Raw genomic sequence first — 18672 nt, 5'->3', positions numbered from 1 at the left:
AAAGAAATTTAGAATGAGAAAATTGTGGGCAATTTTGTTGGTGACTGTGTTCGTGCGTCATCAGCGTCGGCGCAAAGCTACAAGTTTTCCGGCAAGCTGATACTCAAAGAATTCTTATATGCATTCCCAAATGTGAGGACTATTATCTACAGCACCAAACTATTGTGAATAAATTATGTCAAGGTTTTTAATATCACTTTTTATCCTCACTTAAGTTAAGCATCATTTTATGTCCACATTCTAGGATCACTAATATCGAGGTCTTTAACATTGAAAATTTATCACGATAGTGTCCTGGTGACCTCCAAATTCAAAACTTGTTACATAAATTGTTGAGATTTGATTAACGGATTAATGACACAATAAAAAAAAATCAAGAAATGAAAGTAAAATAAATATAAAATTTTTATGTGATTCGATTTTAAAGATTTACGTCCACGAAAAATTATCAAAAAAATTCACTATCTTCAACGAGATGATACAATTACAAGATCGAGTGAGAAAATACTCTCAATCACATGGATATTAAAGAGATTAAGCAAGCGAATGGTGTGATGACTTGTGAGCCCGAGGTTATTGATGAGGTGTTCCGCTCTCATTTTCCAGAGCTGTTTTTTGCAGGATCGACCCATAACCCTGTTGAAGTTCTGAGTTCCCTTACACCTGCCGTCACGAAGAAGATGAACAGAGATTTGACCGCTCCTTACACACAGGAGGAAATCTTTCGTGCTCTCAAACAAATGCCTCCTCTTAAGGCCCCTGGGCCTGATGGTATGCCTGCTCTGTTTTACACTTCCTGTTGGGCTTCGGCTAAATTTTATCTTGTCCCTATGCTTCTTGATGTTCTCAATCATGGTGCTTCTCCCACCCCTATGAATTATTCTTTTCTTTGTCTTATTCCAAAAAAGAAAAAGTGTGTGCTTCCTTCTGAGTTTCGCCCCATTAGCTTGTGCAACGTGGTTTACAAAATTAATTGTTTCCAAGGTTATCACTAATCGTCTCAAGTTGTGTCTTCCTGATATCATTAGTGAGAGTCAATCTACTTTCGTTCCCGGTCGTCATATTACTGATAATGCGCTTCTACCGTTTGAAATCTTTCATATGATGAAGATTAATAAAGCTAAAGCTCATGGTGTGTTTGCGCATAAATTGGATATGGCTAAAGCTTACGACCGTATTGAATGGAATTTCCTAGTCTATTATGCTGCACTTAGGTTTTCACCTTTCCTTTGTTGAGTTGATTATGCGTTGTGTCTCTACAATGTCTTTTCGTGTGTTGGTTAACGACTATCCTGGGGAGTCTTTTGTTCCGAGTCACGGATTGCACCAAGGCAATCCGTTGTCTCCTTTTCTATTTTTATTCTGTGCAGAGCCTCTTTCGGGTTTGCTTCGTGGTGCTGAAACTAGTAACTTATTGCATGGGGAAAGGTTGTGTCGCACGGCTCCTAGAGTGAGTCATCTCCTATTCACAGATGATTGCATCGTTTTCGGGCAAGGTAATCTGGCTGAAGTGGAGGTGGTTCGAAGTATTCTGGGGGATTATGAAGCCATTTCCGGCCAAAAGGTCAATCTCGACAAATCTACTATCACTTTCAGTTGTGGTGTTTCAGAGATCACACAAGTGGAGCTTGCCGCTGAGCTCGAGGTTGCTAGAGGGGAACAGAAGAGCATGTATCTTGGTATTCCTAGCATGATTGGCAAATCAAAGGTTGAGATCTTTCAGATGTTGGTGGATAGAACGAGAAAGAAATCCAAGGATTGGAAGCGTCGGTTTCTTTATGGGGCTGGAAAAATGGTGCTCATCAAATCTGTGCTACAATCAATACCTTTATATATTATGAGCTGCTTCACCATTCCAAATCAAATCTGCCAGCAACTTAACAGCTTGGCAGCGCAGTTTTTTTAGGGACAAAAGAGAGATGAGCGTTGAATTCACTGGAAAAGCTGGAAGAAATTATGCGTAATGAAAGGAGATGGTGGTTTGGGTTTTCGGGATCTTAGCTTGTTTAATCAAGCCATGTTGGCCAAGCAAGTATGGCGCCTACTGCTTAATGGTAATTCCCTCCTTGCTGCCTCCCTCAAAGCTCGTTACTATCCGAGATCAGATATCCTACTAGCTAATAAGGCCCATAATCCATCCTTTGCTTGGACTAGCCTATTAGTGGGAAGAGATTTGATTAAGGAAGGTATTGCATGGAAACTGGGAGATGGAGCTCGTATCAGGCTTAGTTTGGATGCTTGGTTACCCAATGGAGAAGGTCGTTTTTATCCAGCAAAAGTTTTGAATGGCAATGAACATCTTTTGGTTAGAGATTTCCTTTTAGAAGACTCTCTCGGATGGGATAATGGTAAACTTGCTGAGTATTTGGAGGCTAAACTTGTTGAGTATTTGGAGGCTAGAGATCGATGGAAGATTTCCTCTCAACTTTGGGGAGACCCTCACGTTGCGGACAGACCCTTTTGGCCGATGGGAAAATTCAATACTTATTCAGTTAAATCGGGATATTAGCTGGCGAGTGATCTAAAAAGAAGACAGGGGGCTTATTCTTCAACTTCAAACCCCGATCTTTGGAAATGGATTTGGAGCCTTGATGTAATCCCTAAGGTGAAAATGTTTATGTGGCGGTGCTTGTCTGAGGCTCTCCCTACGGCTATGGCGCTTCAACGTCGCTCTATTGATATAGACCCGATTTGCTGAAGATGTGGGAAATGAGATGAATCTTTGGAGCATGCTTTACGTGATTGTCACTGGGTTAAGTTTTTGTGGGCTGTTTCACCGCTCCGATTATTTCATCAGTAGGGTGTGGAGCCTCTTTCCATTACTGATTGGTTTGGGATTATTAAAAGTCACTCCCATAAAGAGATCCATGCAGTTTTTGCCACGACACTGTGGGCTGCCTAGTATGCCAGAAACCTGCTGATCTTTGAAGGAAAAAAGCTTACCCATGTGGATTGTATTGCCATGGCTGCCCGTGCTCAATGGGAGAGCTCCCCTGCTGTGGAGGTCCAACAGAGGTCGGCATGCAATGTGAATTTCTCTAGGGAGGGACAAGCTAAAGTATGCTGTGATGTTGCGGTCGATACGAGGCGTGGGTGCGGATTGGGTGTTGTTTTGATAGATGAAGAAAACTCTACAGTTGGATGCAAATATGGGTTCTTTACAGGGGCATTCACTGCTATTGAAGGAGAGGCTATGGCGATGCTGGAAGGCGCTGGTTTATGCCGGGAACGAGGTATCCAAGACGCAATCTTTGAAACTGACAACCAATCCCTCTACCGGTTACTCATGCAGCAGGATAATGATCTTTGGTACTTGAGGGACTCTCTCACTCAGATTTTCGAGCTTTGCGCTTCTATTTCTCATGTTGCTTTCAGCTAGACTCCTAGAGAGGGGAATGCTATAGCTGATAGTTTAGCTAAGTTTGCTTTACGTTTTTCCTCGCCCTTTACCTTTGCGCGGGGCTCTTTCTTTTGATGTAAACTCTGGTTGATTTTATATTTTTCCTCAAAAAAAAAAAAAAAAAAAAAAAACACTCCTCTATATCTCACACTTAATGAATGAAACATAAATTACACTTCTCATTATCACTAAAGGATTATAGCCACGACTATTGATAGAACTTAAAGTAATCGCCGCTTCACCGCCACTTAGTATATAAATTTCATCAGTCAACAATCTCGTCAGTCAGTATACTCGTACCGGTAAATATATACTCTCTTTGTTCCATTGATTTTGTCATGTTTTTCTTTTTGGGTTGTCACATTGATCTTGTACTGTTTTTATGTTTGGTAATAATTTTGCACTACAAACAATATGACCTCACACCTTTACACACTTTTACTATACTAATTTTATCCTATTGAAAGAGCAGTATTAGAAAAATCACAATTTCAAGGGAAAAATATATTCGATCATACATCTTATCAATCACGCAAAGTAAATGTCCTTAATTATACACTTTATTAGTATATCTCATGAGTAGGTCTTTGCATATACTTCACCCGTCCACAAAAATATGACCTAAGAGAAGGTGTCGCAAATTTTAAGAAAATTTATAGTGAGGGGAGAAATAGATCATAAATTTAGAAAAATGAAAAAAGTTTAATTAAATTAGTGAGTGTAGAAATAGATGTACAAATTGATTAAATTGTTATTAGAAATAGGTTATGATATTTTTATAAGCGAATCAAAATAATAAAGTAGGTCATATTTTGGTGAATGGAGGGAGTATATCCTATGTCTGCTGAACTGACCCCTGGCATTGATGAAGTTAAAAAAAATGTTTAAAGCTCCTCAGCCTCGGCAACACAAGCTCCTCAGCCTCTGCAACACGGCGTTGACCTCGCTCGTATAGTCAACTCTCCTCCATCATCATCAACAAGGGTGCCGGCGACGGGAACAACTCGATACCGAAATCCGTCACATCTTGCTGCCGAGTTTACAATCTCGTCGAGTTTCTCGCATTGCCGTGAGAAGTTGTTTGATGAAATGTAGATTTTCACGTTGGGGCCGTGAGAGCCGCTTCCGATCACTGTCGTGGTCAGTGGCGAAGTCATGATTGGCGGCGGAGGTGACGACACTGCCCGAAGCAGCTGAACTGGGCCTAGGCGACGTCGTTTTTTTAAGCTTCAATATATAATTGAATCTTTTGTGCATAAATGTTTTCCAATTGAGCCTAAGCCTAGGCTGGTAAAATTGCAATCCGAAAAGTTTTTGGGCTGCTCACATTGATTTTAGTACTGTCACAATCCAAAACAAGGAAGAAATTAAGGGCCTTCTCAATCTGTTGGACTATTTTCTGTTATAAATCAATAGCTGTAATTAATTCCTAAATGCAATATGAAAAAATCTTTTCATTTTTTAATAACGTGATATTGGACTTTTGGTTTAAGAAAATAAACAAGTTTCCAAAATGTTAGCTGAATGTCAGTAGTAATTACATAGCGGAAATCCGGTATTAAATTGAGTGATTACGCACAATATATATGATTACATCAGATTAAGTAACTAAATCAAGACTGAAAATTAAATATTGGAATGGTTCGGCCCTATATAAACATACATTAAAAGCATATATACAATGGTAGCCAACACTAGATCCAAGGAAAAATGGTTCAACATATTTCTGCAAAATTTCTCTTCCTAGTTATTCTATGCTTCCTCATTCCAGGTTTGAGTTTTTATATATAATTATGTATACGATAATATTAACAATAAAAGTTAGAAATCAGTATCACAGTAGGTATATATCATATATGTGGAAGAATCCGACGAGCTTAATTTGCTAATGATTTTCTTTTTTCTTCTTTATATTATAATGCAGATGAGAGAGGATTAGTATTGTTTGCTGATGCAAAAGCAAAAGAATGCTTTGCTACTTTTGATGAACCATTATGCGGCAAGAAAGGAATCGTAGCATGCACAACAAGATGTGAGGGACCATATCCTAATTTGACTAGTATTCAATGTAACACAGCTACTAATCCAACCAAATGTGTTTGTGTGTTTAAGTGTTCACCGTAATTCATTCCCATTCTTCCTTATGTAGTTATACTTTAATAAAAATATTGCACTCATTATTATTGGATATTCGGTGTACATGTATATTTCTCCTCCATCTTTCTCATTATTATTGTACGTCTTACTTACCTCTCTCTGTCCCACTTTAATAGGTCATATCTTTTTTATTTAAAAGTCTCACTTTAATAAGCCACTTTCTAAAATGGAAAATTAACACATAACAAACATCATTAGTCAACTCATTATTTACATCAATCATTTATGTCTCATAAATAATGATCTCTCTTTTTCACTTAAAAAAAATATCTTCATATTCTCTCTCTCTTTACAAGTATACCTTAAAAAAAGTAATTATTCTCTCTCTTTCGACTTATAAATTATTCGTTTTTAACATCCGCGCCCTGGACTTGTGGCCTATTGAATTGAGATATATTAGGTATTAATTAACCCTTCCAAAATGTATGGATTCTACTACACAATATGAGACAACAATAATGGGACGAGAGGGAAGTATTGTATATATAGCTAGCTTCGTGATGTCGAACCATTCATTTTTTTTCATAAATTTTGATCGAAAAATGCAACAATTAAGCCATCATTTAATATTTTTATTACACATTTTTACTTTTGACATAAATATATAAGATTTTTCGATAAAAACTAGACAAATCCTTAAAATGCCTCTTTGCAAAGAGCAAAATAGATTGTTGACTACTTAAGCATAAATTGTGTATCTTAACGTGGATACTTTTGGGTAGCTATTAACAGCGCTTAGTTAATCTCAAATATGATGTTGGAAAGCCATGCCATTTAATTTGTTTCGTATCTTATTCTCCCAAAGCATGACATATGGTGTATCATGCAAGGTTGTTATACGGGAGAGCCTCATTACTTCTTGTTTCGATTATATCTCATAGTTTTCACATTCCTGTGCGTGCTGTTGTGTGTGAGCTGTGAATTAAAAGCGAGAAAAGAAAGAGAGAACACATCAAGCATTTCTGGTCGTGGAAGTAAGTGTGTTTATTGTTCATTTTATTTGAAAGACAAATACGATCACAAGAAGTAATGGAAGTATTCTTACTTGATAAGGTAAGGTGGTGGTTGTTGAGATTATTGCAAATGAATTTATAATATACTTGTCTTTATGTGAGATAAGTAAATACTACTATCATGCATATTATTTTGATATAAGATGTAAACTAGTACTAGTATGGATCGACATCTCCGATCCATTTACTTATGTTTTCAACCATTGAAGATCGATCGAAATGTATAGATTATTAATTGTGATTATATGTTGGTTTGAGAGTAGTGTGGTTCTTGATGAAGCAAAATAGTATGGAGTAATTGTTTATGAGGATGAATTCGGTGCTAATTTAGGCTCTAATTTCTGATTCATTCTTTTTTGAATGACGATTGTGCGTTTCAATCTTTGAACGTCAATTGCATAACTCAATACTGATGTCACCTCAAATGTTATCGAACAAATTCAAACATAATTTGCAACGAGATGATTCAAACTGTATAAAGTCAGCACTATAAACGGAGCGAGCAGTAAAAACGCATCGATTATTAACATGAACTAGTCGAGTAGAGGTTGCAACAGAATTTGTTTGTCTGAATTAGGGTAATAATTTACTTCTACTTGGTGTAATCACATAAATATTCTTACCATAACTGTCTGCATCTGTTATAAATAAACAAGCAGTGTTGCAAAAAGACGAATACCAACATGTAGATCATCTTTGAGGCTGGTCTGAGGATGAGGCTCCGACTGAAGGAGTGACGGGTGCATTGCTCGTGGAACCATTTTCCGGTGGCGGAGGCACCCCCCACTTGGCCTCGGACGCATGAGGTTCGATCACATGGACCGACCCGTCTGACAGACCTAATGCAAACTGATTCACTTCTTGTGGATGTGCAGCTATTACCATTGGGTGAATGCTAGAGCTGCAGGTACCACACCATTATCAGAACAACATTTCTTGCTACCACATGCAATGGACATGTTACACACGAAACACGACATGTAACCAAATGTAATATTTTCGCATTGATGATTCAATGAGGAGAGTTGTGTGTATTACGGTGGGCTAACTAACCCTGTATCTTGAACAAAACTATCTCTCAAGAACGTGAAAAATCAGAGCTCATCTACAAAGGAGAAATGCACTGTGGACTTGAACCCAAAATCTTTACCTTCAGATATTAACCATTTTATCGCTAGGCCAACACAAACACAACCTTCAAGTTTTAATTAAAAGGTTAATAGTACATGTTTCCGGTCAATGACATGACTTTTAAATCGTTGCACCTAAAACACAGCCTTCACAATTTCTGCAATTACAACACAGATTCGAAAATGAGCAAAATTCAAACTAACGTGGATTAAAATGACTGTCGTTTCTGTAATAGCACATTATAATGAACTTTGCACATATTTTTGGCTTTTAACATGATTTTGAAATTGGTAATTACAGCGCCAATTCAAAATTCAGCCAAGTTAAACAAGTCCATAATCCTGCAGGTTGAAAATTTGGTTCTAAGATGTTTTTTATAGTCTATCTTGTCCCTTTCTTTCAATTTTCTCTAAACTCTAAGAACTACTCATATCGCAAACCATGAAACGTGTAAGAGACATGTTTTTAAATGCAATTGTCCCTTTTGTAAATTGCGTTGCTCTACTTTCATTTGTTAAAATCGAGTTCCTCACACTTTCATTAATGTTTAGTCCAGAGACTCATAATTCCATTTATTCCGAATAAAAATAACCTATAGGCTAAAGAACAGATTGGAGGCCTTGTAATGGAACATGAAAAACATAGTATCATGTAAGAGACTTGCCTGACACTTGAAGGAAGATAAGCGGAACGACTGATACGGCACCGCAAACGAAGGTGTGCAGCATTGAATATGCAGATGGTAGCATCTACCAGACTAGCATAAACCAGCTGGCTGTCGCATGAGAACGTTGCATGAGATATCGGGGCAGCAGATTCAGGCGGTACCCACTGCAAGGAGAAATATGGTTATATTTTAAGAGGATATCACCTCAGTTGATTTTCTTGATTGATGCCTTCTAGGGATTTTTTCTTTTACCTGATGTATGCAGTCTAATTTGGTTGTTTCGTATATGGCTAGTTGAGTCTCGTGTATGACCAGAAAGTGAGTCTGGTCATGATGGAATTGCACTCGTGTTTCAGATGGCGCCTCAGGCGATCTCCGGGACGGCAGTTGCAAGAATCTGGATTTCTGCATTTCCCATCCAACAGAACTCCACACACATAGCTGGAGTGAGGCAACAAATTAAATTCAGCAGACATGTAAGAGATATATCTATATTCATTGAGAATCTTAACATCAAAATCGTGCATTCTATCTGCAACAGCATTGCAGCAAAAGAAAGAGTTTGATAAAGTTGTCGACCTGAGCATCTGCACCCGATGAAACGAGCACGTTTAATGTGTTTGAGAAAGCAAGTCCCGTGATACGTTTAGAATGACCTTTAAGCTTGCTCTTGACCTGCACGAAGTGGATATCATCGATAAGCTGCCCAGACTGTATGAACTAACCACAAGAACAATGTATGCTGATACCATGTGCTTATGAGATACCTCATCTACTCTAACATTAAATATCTGAATCGAGGAGTCGTCCATCCCAATAGCAATTATGTTATTATCTTGAGGATGGAAAGCTAAGGATGTTGCTGCTGGTGGTGGAGGCATAAAAGTTGTCATAGTCTGCAATTATCGAAAAAGTCGAGAGGTAAAAATTCTTGCTCAGGGGCAGGAGCACAACGAAACATAAGCTAGCCCTGCTAGTTACCTTGAAAGTCATCATGTTAAACAAAGAGATCTTCCCTCCTGAGGCTGACATTACATAAGAGTCGTTTTTGGACAACGCAAAGCAGGGAACCGCTTCCTCGGGATTCATATCGGGCATATCATTGGTCATCAAGATTCCACTAGATGGCTGCCATAATTGAGGCGAAACACTAGCTGTTGCCTACAGAGAGCAGTCGTCTTGAATTGATTAGTGCTTGAAAATTATAGAGGGGAGAAACTTCAGTTCTGTCCTCACCTTTCCACTAAAATTAGGGTCACTCCGCGGCCATTTCCAAAGTAAATGGATTGCATTTGAAGCTAATGCCAGTATGGCACTACCTGAATTCGTATATGTCAACCTTGATATCTGTTGCAACGAGACCAACAGCTTGCATGCATGTTAGCGCTCCAACACAAAAGCACGAGACATTTGCATAAAATTCAATTAGTGAACATTATACCTTTGTTACTTTCGAATGCTCGGGAAGTTTTGAGGACCGGCACTGAGATGGTTCGTTGATTTCACTAAGCTTCCAATTCTTTAATTTGTCATTAGTGTCCTCTGCTGCTATTCTAGGTTTAACATCACCATGATCTCTCATGTCCCGATTCTAACAAAAATCAAAGACTAAGCTTTCAGCAAACACAAATTGTAAGGCAAATTGCAGTCCATAAAAAAAAAAAAAAAAAAAAAAAAAAAGCAGAATGAATAGGTGCATAAAAGTCCGACTAGTGGTGCAAAATAACAGCACATTGTTTGCAGCAGAGAAAAGCAAAAGGCGAGTAATACCAACCATTGCAGAGGCCACCCTCTCAGCAAGTTCCATGCTACTTGTAGCTGCTGTAGATATCGGGCTTACAACGGGCTGCAGGTTATGACAATACGAAAAGCTTCAGTTATTTTTCCCCACTTTTTCCTTCTTTCTTCCTATCTCATTCTTTCACAAGAGGCAGTTAGAAAGATGCCTGCAATACTCCAAGCTGAAAAAAGTACCTTAGCACCTTCAGATGTTCTCGAGGCATCAAAAGCAAGATTCTCAGAGGCACGTAGTACACGAAAGCCGTCAGTGTTCGCTAATATTTTGATCCCATTTTCATTGGCAGAAACAGCTAGCAGTGTCCCATTCTTGCTGAAGCGGATTCGAGGACTTGCCTTACATTTGTGAAAAAGTAAAATCAAGGCTCAATGCGCAGTACTTGTCGCATGATATATATGTATGAGTGTGCGTGTGTGTGTATAAAGAAGTTATCACTGAAACTCACAGGAAGGCCTCCATCGGTATCAATACAGGTCAAAAGTTGAGTATTATCCATATCCCAGATTTTGATGGAAAAATCATCACCAGCTGCCAAAAACCTGTTTTTAGCCGTATCGAACTGCACGACCCCCAAAGATCGTTTTCGGAAGCCTTGATATATTCTCTTCACAGCTCCTTCACTTTCATTCCATTCCACAATGTGAGACTCCCCCTCTTTACTCGTCCCACAGGAGAAAAGCCTGAGCAAGAAATTGCCAAATTATAATCTTAGATGGTTGAGTGACAAATTCACAACAAATAGATATTCAGCAGCAGTTTAGAACCTTTTTCCATCAGCACTGTACGCCAAAGTCGTACACCAACGACCAGGGGCATCATAATCGACTCGAGATCCCAGATTATCATAGAGCCATGCCTTAATTTTTCCATCTAAAGCTGTAGAAAAGATAAACTGGAAAAAGGCAAAGAAATCATAACCACCACAAAATCTCAATAAACCCTACAGAAATCATAAAACTCATGCCTTTAAATTTCTCCTTTCTTTTCCCACATTTTACACAAAATAGAAGTTCATCATTTTTCCTTCCTTATTTTCACTTCAAGGATGGATAATATTATCCCCCCATTTTTGGAGGGATAATATTATCCATCCTTGAAGTGAAAATAAGGAAGGAAAAATGCTTTTGTGTCAAATGTTGGAAAAGAAAGGAGACATTTAAAGGCACAAATTTTTGTTATCCATCATTTTCTATGGATAATTATCCATTAAAGTTAACGCAGCCTTAGTTGTTGAGGGCTAAAAGATTGGCATGATATGCTTACGTTATAGAAAAAGCTAATCGTATAGTGCTTTGTTACCTGAATACTGTCTTTATTGTGAGGGCATACAGAATAGACGGGGGCTTCATGACCTTCGAAAGTATATTGTTTTGCACCAGTGGTGGCATCCCAAACCTAGGATCCAAAGATTATGAGAATGATATCACATGATGTTGTTCGATTTCTTTCAAGCTAGTGTTTAACTTAAATAACCTTGATAAGCTTGTCGTCCCCACAGGTTATCACCGAGAGCTGCTTATTGGGATGGGAGAATGCAAGATCATTTACTGCACCAACATGAGCATCGATCTGGAACACAAGTAATCAGTTACAATTTCTCATATAAAACATAAACTTTCTCATAAGTGAATAAAGGTTGAATGATTGTATGATACCTCCAAATGCTGGCGAACATCATTTTTCCCATGAAATGAATAAATTTGTACAATGTGTCTTGAATATGCAACACCTATTAAGCCGCAAAATAAAGATCGTAAATCAAATAACTTCTAGAATTTCTTTTAATTGAAAGATATATCATCTAAACTACTACCAAACAAAGATCCATCAGGGCTCCAAATAACACGATTTATCGAGACACCAGGGTCTTTCGCCACGCCAGCCTGAATTTAACAACACAATAAAGACTCAGAAACCTTCGAAACTAAATGAATTCAATAATCACCATTGCCATATTTTGATTCAAGAAATATTTGGCAACCTGAAAAGACATGGAACATTTGCTTAGATCCCAGACTTTGAAGTTTCTCTGCATGAGCCTCTCCCTCGAACCAACCTCCCACAACCCAATATCTCCCACATTTGTGCCAACTGATTTATACATACATAGACTATTGAGTTCACAAAAAAAAAAAAAAAAAAAAATCCCAATGAAGTATCAACAATATATCTTCTCCAGTTAACTCAACCTAGAAGTAGTGTTTGTTGGACAGGATGAAAATCCATGCTCATAGGAGACGATCCTTGGTTGAAAGTCCAGGCCACAGATTTTGGAAAGTCGTCCAGAGCACTGAAAGTATGGCTATGAGCAATCCCGGGAAACGACAGAGGCTGTATATTCACAGGAAGACTTGCCTGACTTGCCTGCATATGAAAAGTAAATATAACCAAACGAATGTAACAACAGTGATTTATCTAATCTGAAGATTTTGAATTTCTTGGCATCTAACTACCTCATCGGAAATCCCCAAAGGCCTGGTTCTTCTGTTCACATGATCAGAATCACCAGATAGGAAATCGATAGATGAGTTCGTTGGTGGAGTCCTGGGATACTTAAACCCAGCTGTACACAACAAGATATAAACTTAGACCTTGCAAGTTTTGTGAGCACAAAGTTTAAGGGATGTTCCATCTAAGAAGTGAATCATAAATGCACACGGCACAATTTAGGAGACCTATTCATCTCGGCATGTCTGACCCATAAATATAAACAATAAAATTTGCATATCATATTCTTCCCCCGAGCATATCATAACCACTCTATTGCAGACCGAATTGAGAATCCTTTGAGACAATATGCATTACAAGTTCTTTGATCATAGGATGTTCAACAAATCAAGCCACTCGGATTATAGTCTTGCGAGGCACAAAACTTAGCAAGCATCATTTTATCCCAACACTTGAATCCTCGTCACCGATAAAGAGAGAGTGTTACCTGGAATTGGAGGAGAACCAAGAAGAGGCCCACCAGAAACTGCTGGATGAGTTCCAGCAGGTGGATTAGACATCCAACTAGCGAGAGGTGTTGGAACTGGTACAGGCATAGGTTGGAACGGCTGGTATCAAAAATCACGGGCCAGTAAGTATAACGAATCACGGCAAGAAAATCCATCAGTTAAGTAAGATATACAAATTCAAACCACATGAGCAGCCAGCGGAGGGAAGCCTCCAGGCTTTGGTACTGCTCCTCCGAGCAGGGGATTGCTTGCTTGAGAAGGAGTGCTTGCACCATTTGGCTGTCCGCATGAATGATCCACGAAGAGTGTTTTAATATCTGGGTTCGGCTTGGGACTTTTACAAAGTTGGTGCTGCCAGTTCAAACTGCATATGTAAATCGTATTTAGTCTCCTCTATCCAAACTAGGGGCATAGCATATATCCTATCCATGTAAATACTAAAGTAATTCAGAAACTATATGTAATAATTCTCAAGAGTGTCAACATATCAGTCCATAGATCATGAAGAATATCGTATAGTTATAATTAATTTAATGTGTCAAACTGAAGTCTACCTCTGATTAATGAGCGTTCTGAGCCTTGAGTTCTTGAGGTTAGGGAACTGCAGCTTGTCACGAAACAATGGATTTGCCTCAATAAGCTTCTTCAGTTCAACTAGCATAACAGCTCGTGCAGATCTTGTATCTCCATACTTGGAGAGCTGTTCGTTGTCCCTGACACATATTTAAGTACAAACATCTTCAATGTCTATCGTGTTGATGCCAACAAATCACGAATGAACAAGTACCTGAAGTTCTCCAACGTCAACAGCTGAGTTATCTCCTTAAAAAGCTCTTCATTAAAAGATGAAAACACTTTAAGATCCTTTACAAGAACGTCGACAGCTTTGGACAGATCATGCCTACACAACACAGATAACAATTTCATAATCTACCCACTTTACTCTCTGAAGAGCTAATTCAGATTCTAAATGATGAGTGTTAGATTCTCACTTATCCAATGCTTCAAGGTACTTCTGCTTTCTAATCTCAAAAAACAACTTCATCGAATAGCGATTGTCGTCCACTTTTGTGAAGCCAGAGAGGTATCTTTCAACCTCCTCCCAGTTCCCATTGTGCACCTCATCCTCAAAATGCTTCATGTTAAAGAAAAACCCCGATTCTTGCTCGAGCCTATTTTTAGAATGGTCACAAATATGAAGTGCGAAATTTACATACCAAAAAGAACCACCAAATATGTAAATCACTAAAAAAAGAAACCTACTTGTGAACAGTCTCCTTAAACTTCTCTTCATCCAGGAATTGTAAAATCAAGAAAACAAGTTCTCGACTCAGAGAGGACATTTTAATAACCTCTTCTCCAGTCACAGCGCCACTTTTCAAAAGCTATTACAGAAACAGATCTGCAAAAACCCAAAAGAAAAATCAAGGGTGAAGCAAAAACAATCCCTTCATTTAATTATTACTTCACATGAGCTGCAAAGGAACTAGTACAAAATAATGCAAAACAAGAAAAACACAGTAATAAAAACAAAACCCCCAAAAAAATGGCAAAAGAAGAAAATAACCAAGACTAACCTAGATCCTTTAGATCACCTCAATTAAGGGAAAAAGTTTGGATTTTTCTGCAAGATCAGCATAGGAGGGTTTGAGCATGCACCGACAATATGTGGTCGAAATTTTGATAAAGAATTGCAACATCCGAGGTTAATTAATAGAAAAGAATCAGAGACAAATGAAAGTGGCTTTAAATCGAATCCGAGATGCAAAGGAAAAGGGTAGTTAAAGAAACCCCAAAAGCAATTTCAAGATTACAATCTATGAGCTAAGTGAGGAAAGGTGGGAGCTGAAAAACATTGCTGAAAAAATGAGAAAATAGAAAATAGCACTTCAAAATAAAGATTCCAGAGTGTGGAACAAAAAGCATACTACCACACACACACAAATATTCATATATATTATTTTAATATTATATATTTATTAGAAAGAAACAGAGATGAAGAGTTGGGTTACAAAATCAACTGAAGCAGAGAGCGATGAACTCAAGGTGAAAGTAGGGTTCGATCTCTCTCTCTCTCTCTCTCTAAAAGGGAGTGAAGGTGTGTCTACATGTATTCCCTCTCTATATGTATCTCACAATAATAGATACATACATATTACATACACATACAAATATGCATACAAAGACAAAGGGGTTTCTCTCTCTAGACTATCGTTGGAGGAAAGGGGATTACAACCTTGATTGCAGCAACATATAAATGAGTTCCTATGTCGGAAGGAGCAAGATATTGAAGATGATAAGCCGTACTGCTTATCATTTGGACCACCAGCTTATCACAATAAGTACAGTATAAAAGGGGCCCACCGAGCCGGTTCGATTTTGCTTCGAGTAATCGACTCGGTATCTTTGGCTGCGAGCTGGGTTCCAATGCCCTACATTTCGCGTACGGTGCACAAAGCCTTCCAAACCGCTGATTGGACTGCATTGTGGCGGGTGGGCCCTGGTGACGTAGTCGTCGCTGCATCCAACGGCTGTGACTGAGCTTTTCGTACGACATTATTGTTGCTGGAAAAATTAGAGACAGCGATATTCGCCGCTATAAATTGACCTGCTTTTTTGGACACCAAATTTTGTTTTGTGGAAATACAAAACTATCCAACTTTGTAAAACTTGGTACCAAAATAATTTACTACCTACATTTTTATTGATAATAATATATTCTAAAAAAGAAAATCATGTATTTCACAAAAATTTATAAATGCCACAATTTTTTATCATTTAATTACTTTTCTTTTTAATAATCGTGTCAAATAATAATGGAGTCATTGTCAAATGAAACAAAGAGAATACTTCTTAATTTTGCTATATTACACACTAATTTTAATTTTAAAGTATTACTTCTAGTATTTTTCAAAAAAAAAAGTATTACTTCTAGTATTCATGTTCATTAATATCGCAAAGTTGATTGCATTACATTATTAGACTTCTTAATTATACTATTTTTTATTTTAATCAAAAACACACTCTCTCGCATTTTTTCAATAAATTCAAATACATTTTGTCTCTCTTCTTTCACGCCTGAGCAAACTCAAACACACACTCTCTCTGTCTTACATACGGTTTATGCCTCATGCGGATTTTCATGCACCAATAATATTCTTCCATTCGATCATCAATAACAAAAAAAATACTTAAATTATAGCATAATACAAGAAACCGTTCATTGTAGCTAATTTACAATCGCAACTTATAGGAAATATATACCAATATGTATATATATATAGAGAGAGAATGGTTCAACAGAGAAGCTAAATATTGTGGAGAATAGAGAATTCGTAAAATAAAAACGAACAGATCTATAATTTTAATGAACAAATCAATGTACCACATGAACAACAATTTGCCAAGGGTTCGAATCCTGCTGGTGGCGAGTTTTTATTTATTTTTACGAAATACGACTGTTCATTACTTATGTTGATCTGTTCGTAAAATGAATAGATTTGTTCATAATGAATAAAAAGATAATTCTCTATTGAACTCAACCCTATATATATATATATATATATATATATATATATATATATATATATAATTGCAATTCAAAAAAATAAATTAAGAAAATTAATTCATTTTGATCTAACTAATTTTAATTTTGTCTAACATAAACAACAATCTAATTAACTACTATTAATTTGGCCAAGCCTAGAATATAATTGTTCCTTCTAGCATAAATATAGTCCGAATTAATCTTATAACATTACACATAAAAATATAAATTATATTTGGTGAATACAGTTCAAATCGGGTCCGCTATTAGGGATGAGCAAAATATTTAAAAATCGAATAATTAAATTGATCCAAACAAAAAAATTAAAAATATGATTTTTTTTATTTTTTTTTTGCTTGGTTTCTATTTTATTTTTCAAAAAAATTGATTCTTCGGTTCGATTCGATTGACTGTTTTAAAATCGAATGAAACTGAAAATTAAATTACATTTATAATATATATATATATATATATATATATATTAATTATGCATATATTTATAATTTTAATATTAATTTTCCAACCTTACTGTCTTATCTCATTTTAACAGTTCCATACTTCCATGTTGTTGAAATGAAAGATGTTATGATGAATAAAGAGTTAATAGCTAAAAATGTCTTATTTCTTAATTTATATGTGAAAAATGTCATGCTTTATAAACTTAAGCATTTTATGCCTAAGTTTGAATGAAGAATCTATTTTATCCTTTGATTTTGATAGCTTTGTTTGGTTTTTTGTGAAAAAATCTTACACATTTGACCGATTTGACAGCTATCAATTAGCAATGTGTAAGAAAAACTGAAAGATAGATTATTTAATAGCTATCAGTCAAGAGTTCATCTAACCGGTGGTTAGATCATTTCACCGGGCAGCCATATTATTTTATCGATCGGTTAGATGATCTGGTCGTCCGGTGAAATGATCTGGATGCCCAAGCGGCTAGATGAACTCTTGAACGATAGATGTCAAAACATTCTCTTTTTCATATTTCTCTTATACATTTATGACTCAAAGATGTCAAAATGATCAAATATGTAAGAGTTTCACAAAAAATCAAGCAGAGTCATCAACATCAAGGGTATTTAAAGAATATCGCATATGATGCTTGTGTTTATAAAAAATGGTATTTTTCATATACTATAACCTAAGGACTAGGGCATTTTAAATTTTCAGTCATTAATAAAAGTATTTTCGCCGTCCACGAAAGAACTTCATATCTTTCATTTTTGGGACGTCCACAAAAAATCTTATTTACTATTTTTGGACTATACCCCACTACTTATAATTACTCCTACTTTTCATTTTTTTCACAACTCTCAATATTTAATTATAAGAGCATCCACAGTGGTGGTGACCTGATAGAAGGGGGACCACATTGGGTTAAGGAGACCACAGTAGGATGACTTGATAGCTGACATGATCTTTTTAGTTTCGATTTTTGTATTTTTTATTTAATTTTAATTGCACATATTTAAATAACATAATTTACTTAAAATTAAACTTCATTAAATTTAAAAATCCTAAAAATTACATTGAGAAAAAAGAAAAGAAAACCTAAAGACATAATTTAAAATTACTTAATTAAAACCTAAAAACATAATGAAAACCTAAAGATCTCCTTGTTCTTTCAACCTAGCTAAGATCATCGCCACCCGAGCCTTGTGGATTTGGAGGGTTTCTGGATCCATGTCGTCCATCTTCATGAATAAAATTCGATCGTCGTGGATCTCCCTCTTCAGCTTGTTCTTCTTGGAGTACTCGTCGATGATTTTTTTCAGCTTGTCGTCCGATCTATCCAACCTCTCCTTATATTGCGGTGGAGTCTTCGAGCTTTGCGACGCCTTCCCCTTTATCGCTCTCGCTGCCGCCTTGTTTCCAATTGGCCGAGAAGACGTGATCTCATCGCCCGATGCCGAGGTGGTGAAGTCGCGCGCCTCCGACGTCTTCGTCTTCTTGGAGGAATGGACCTTACCCTCAAGGTACATGGACTTGAACCTTCGAT

General features: G+C 37.0%; 1 protein-coding gene across 4 annotated transcripts; it reads right to left on the bottom strand.

Moving 5' to 3' along the window:
• Nucleotides 1-7070: 7070 nt before the first annotated feature.
• Nucleotides 7071-15379, bottom strand: LOC131005093 (topless-related protein 1-like). Of its 4 annotated transcripts, none has more exons than XM_057931900.1 (27): nucleotides 15136-15379; nucleotides 14701-14747; nucleotides 14387-14525; nucleotides 14116-14295; nucleotides 13911-14024; nucleotides 13678-13836; nucleotides 13307-13487; nucleotides 13102-13222; nucleotides 12620-12729; nucleotides 12356-12530; nucleotides 12148-12257; nucleotides 11980-12049; nucleotides 11822-11895; nucleotides 11640-11735; nucleotides 11466-11561; nucleotides 10931-11058; nucleotides 10612-10846; nucleotides 10343-10501; nucleotides 10143-10214; nucleotides 9810-9959; nucleotides 9605-9715; nucleotides 9350-9529; nucleotides 9136-9264; nucleotides 8948-9043; nucleotides 8621-8809; nucleotides 8366-8532; nucleotides 7071-7471 (listed from the first exon to the last, which is right to left on the bottom strand). In XM_057931900.1, the coding sequence occupies exons 3-27, from the start codon at nucleotides 14464-14466 to the stop codon at nucleotides 7261-7263; spliced, it is 3393 nt and encodes a 1130-aa protein (XP_057787883.1). In that variant the 5' UTR covers nucleotides 14467-14525; nucleotides 14701-14747; nucleotides 15136-15379; the 3' UTR covers nucleotides 7071-7260. The 4 variants fall into 4 exon arrangements, with proteins under 4 accessions (XP_057787883.1, XP_057787884.1, XP_057787882.1 ...); XM_057931901.1 differs by having other exon boundaries at nucleotides 13310-13487; nucleotides 15136-15352; XM_057931899.1 differs by lacking the exon at nucleotides 14701-14747 and having other exon boundaries at nucleotides 15136-15352.
• Nucleotides 15380-18672: the final 3293 nt, after the last annotated feature.

This window comes from Salvia miltiorrhiza, chromosome 1, assembly GCF_028751815.1.
Source record: "Salvia miltiorrhiza cultivar Shanhuang (shh) chromosome 1, IMPLAD_Smil_shh, whole genome shotgun sequence".
Lineage (NCBI taxonomy): Eukaryota > Viridiplantae > Streptophyta > Magnoliopsida > Lamiales > Lamiaceae > Salvia > Salvia miltiorrhiza.
The sequence above is the reverse complement of the archived record's forward strand: the minus strand, read 5'-3'. Positions and strand labels throughout refer to the sequence as shown.

What these genes read in the sequence shown, in the direction of transcription:
- LOC131005093 (XM_057931900.1), bottom strand. Translation starts at nt 14,466, where the DNA reads ATGTCCTCTCTGAGTCGAGAACTTGTTTTCTTGATTTTACAATTCCTG. An exon ending in AATGTTCCATGTCTTTTCAG is followed by an intron (nt 12,050 to 12,147) that starts GTTGCCAAATAT and finishes TGTTAAATTCAG; the next exon opens with GCTGGCGTGGCGAAAGACCC. An exon ending in AGAGGGTGGCCTCTGCAATG is followed by an intron (nt 9,960 to 10,142) that starts GTTGGTATTACT and finishes GATTTTTGTTAG; the next exon opens with AATCGGGACATGAGAGATCA.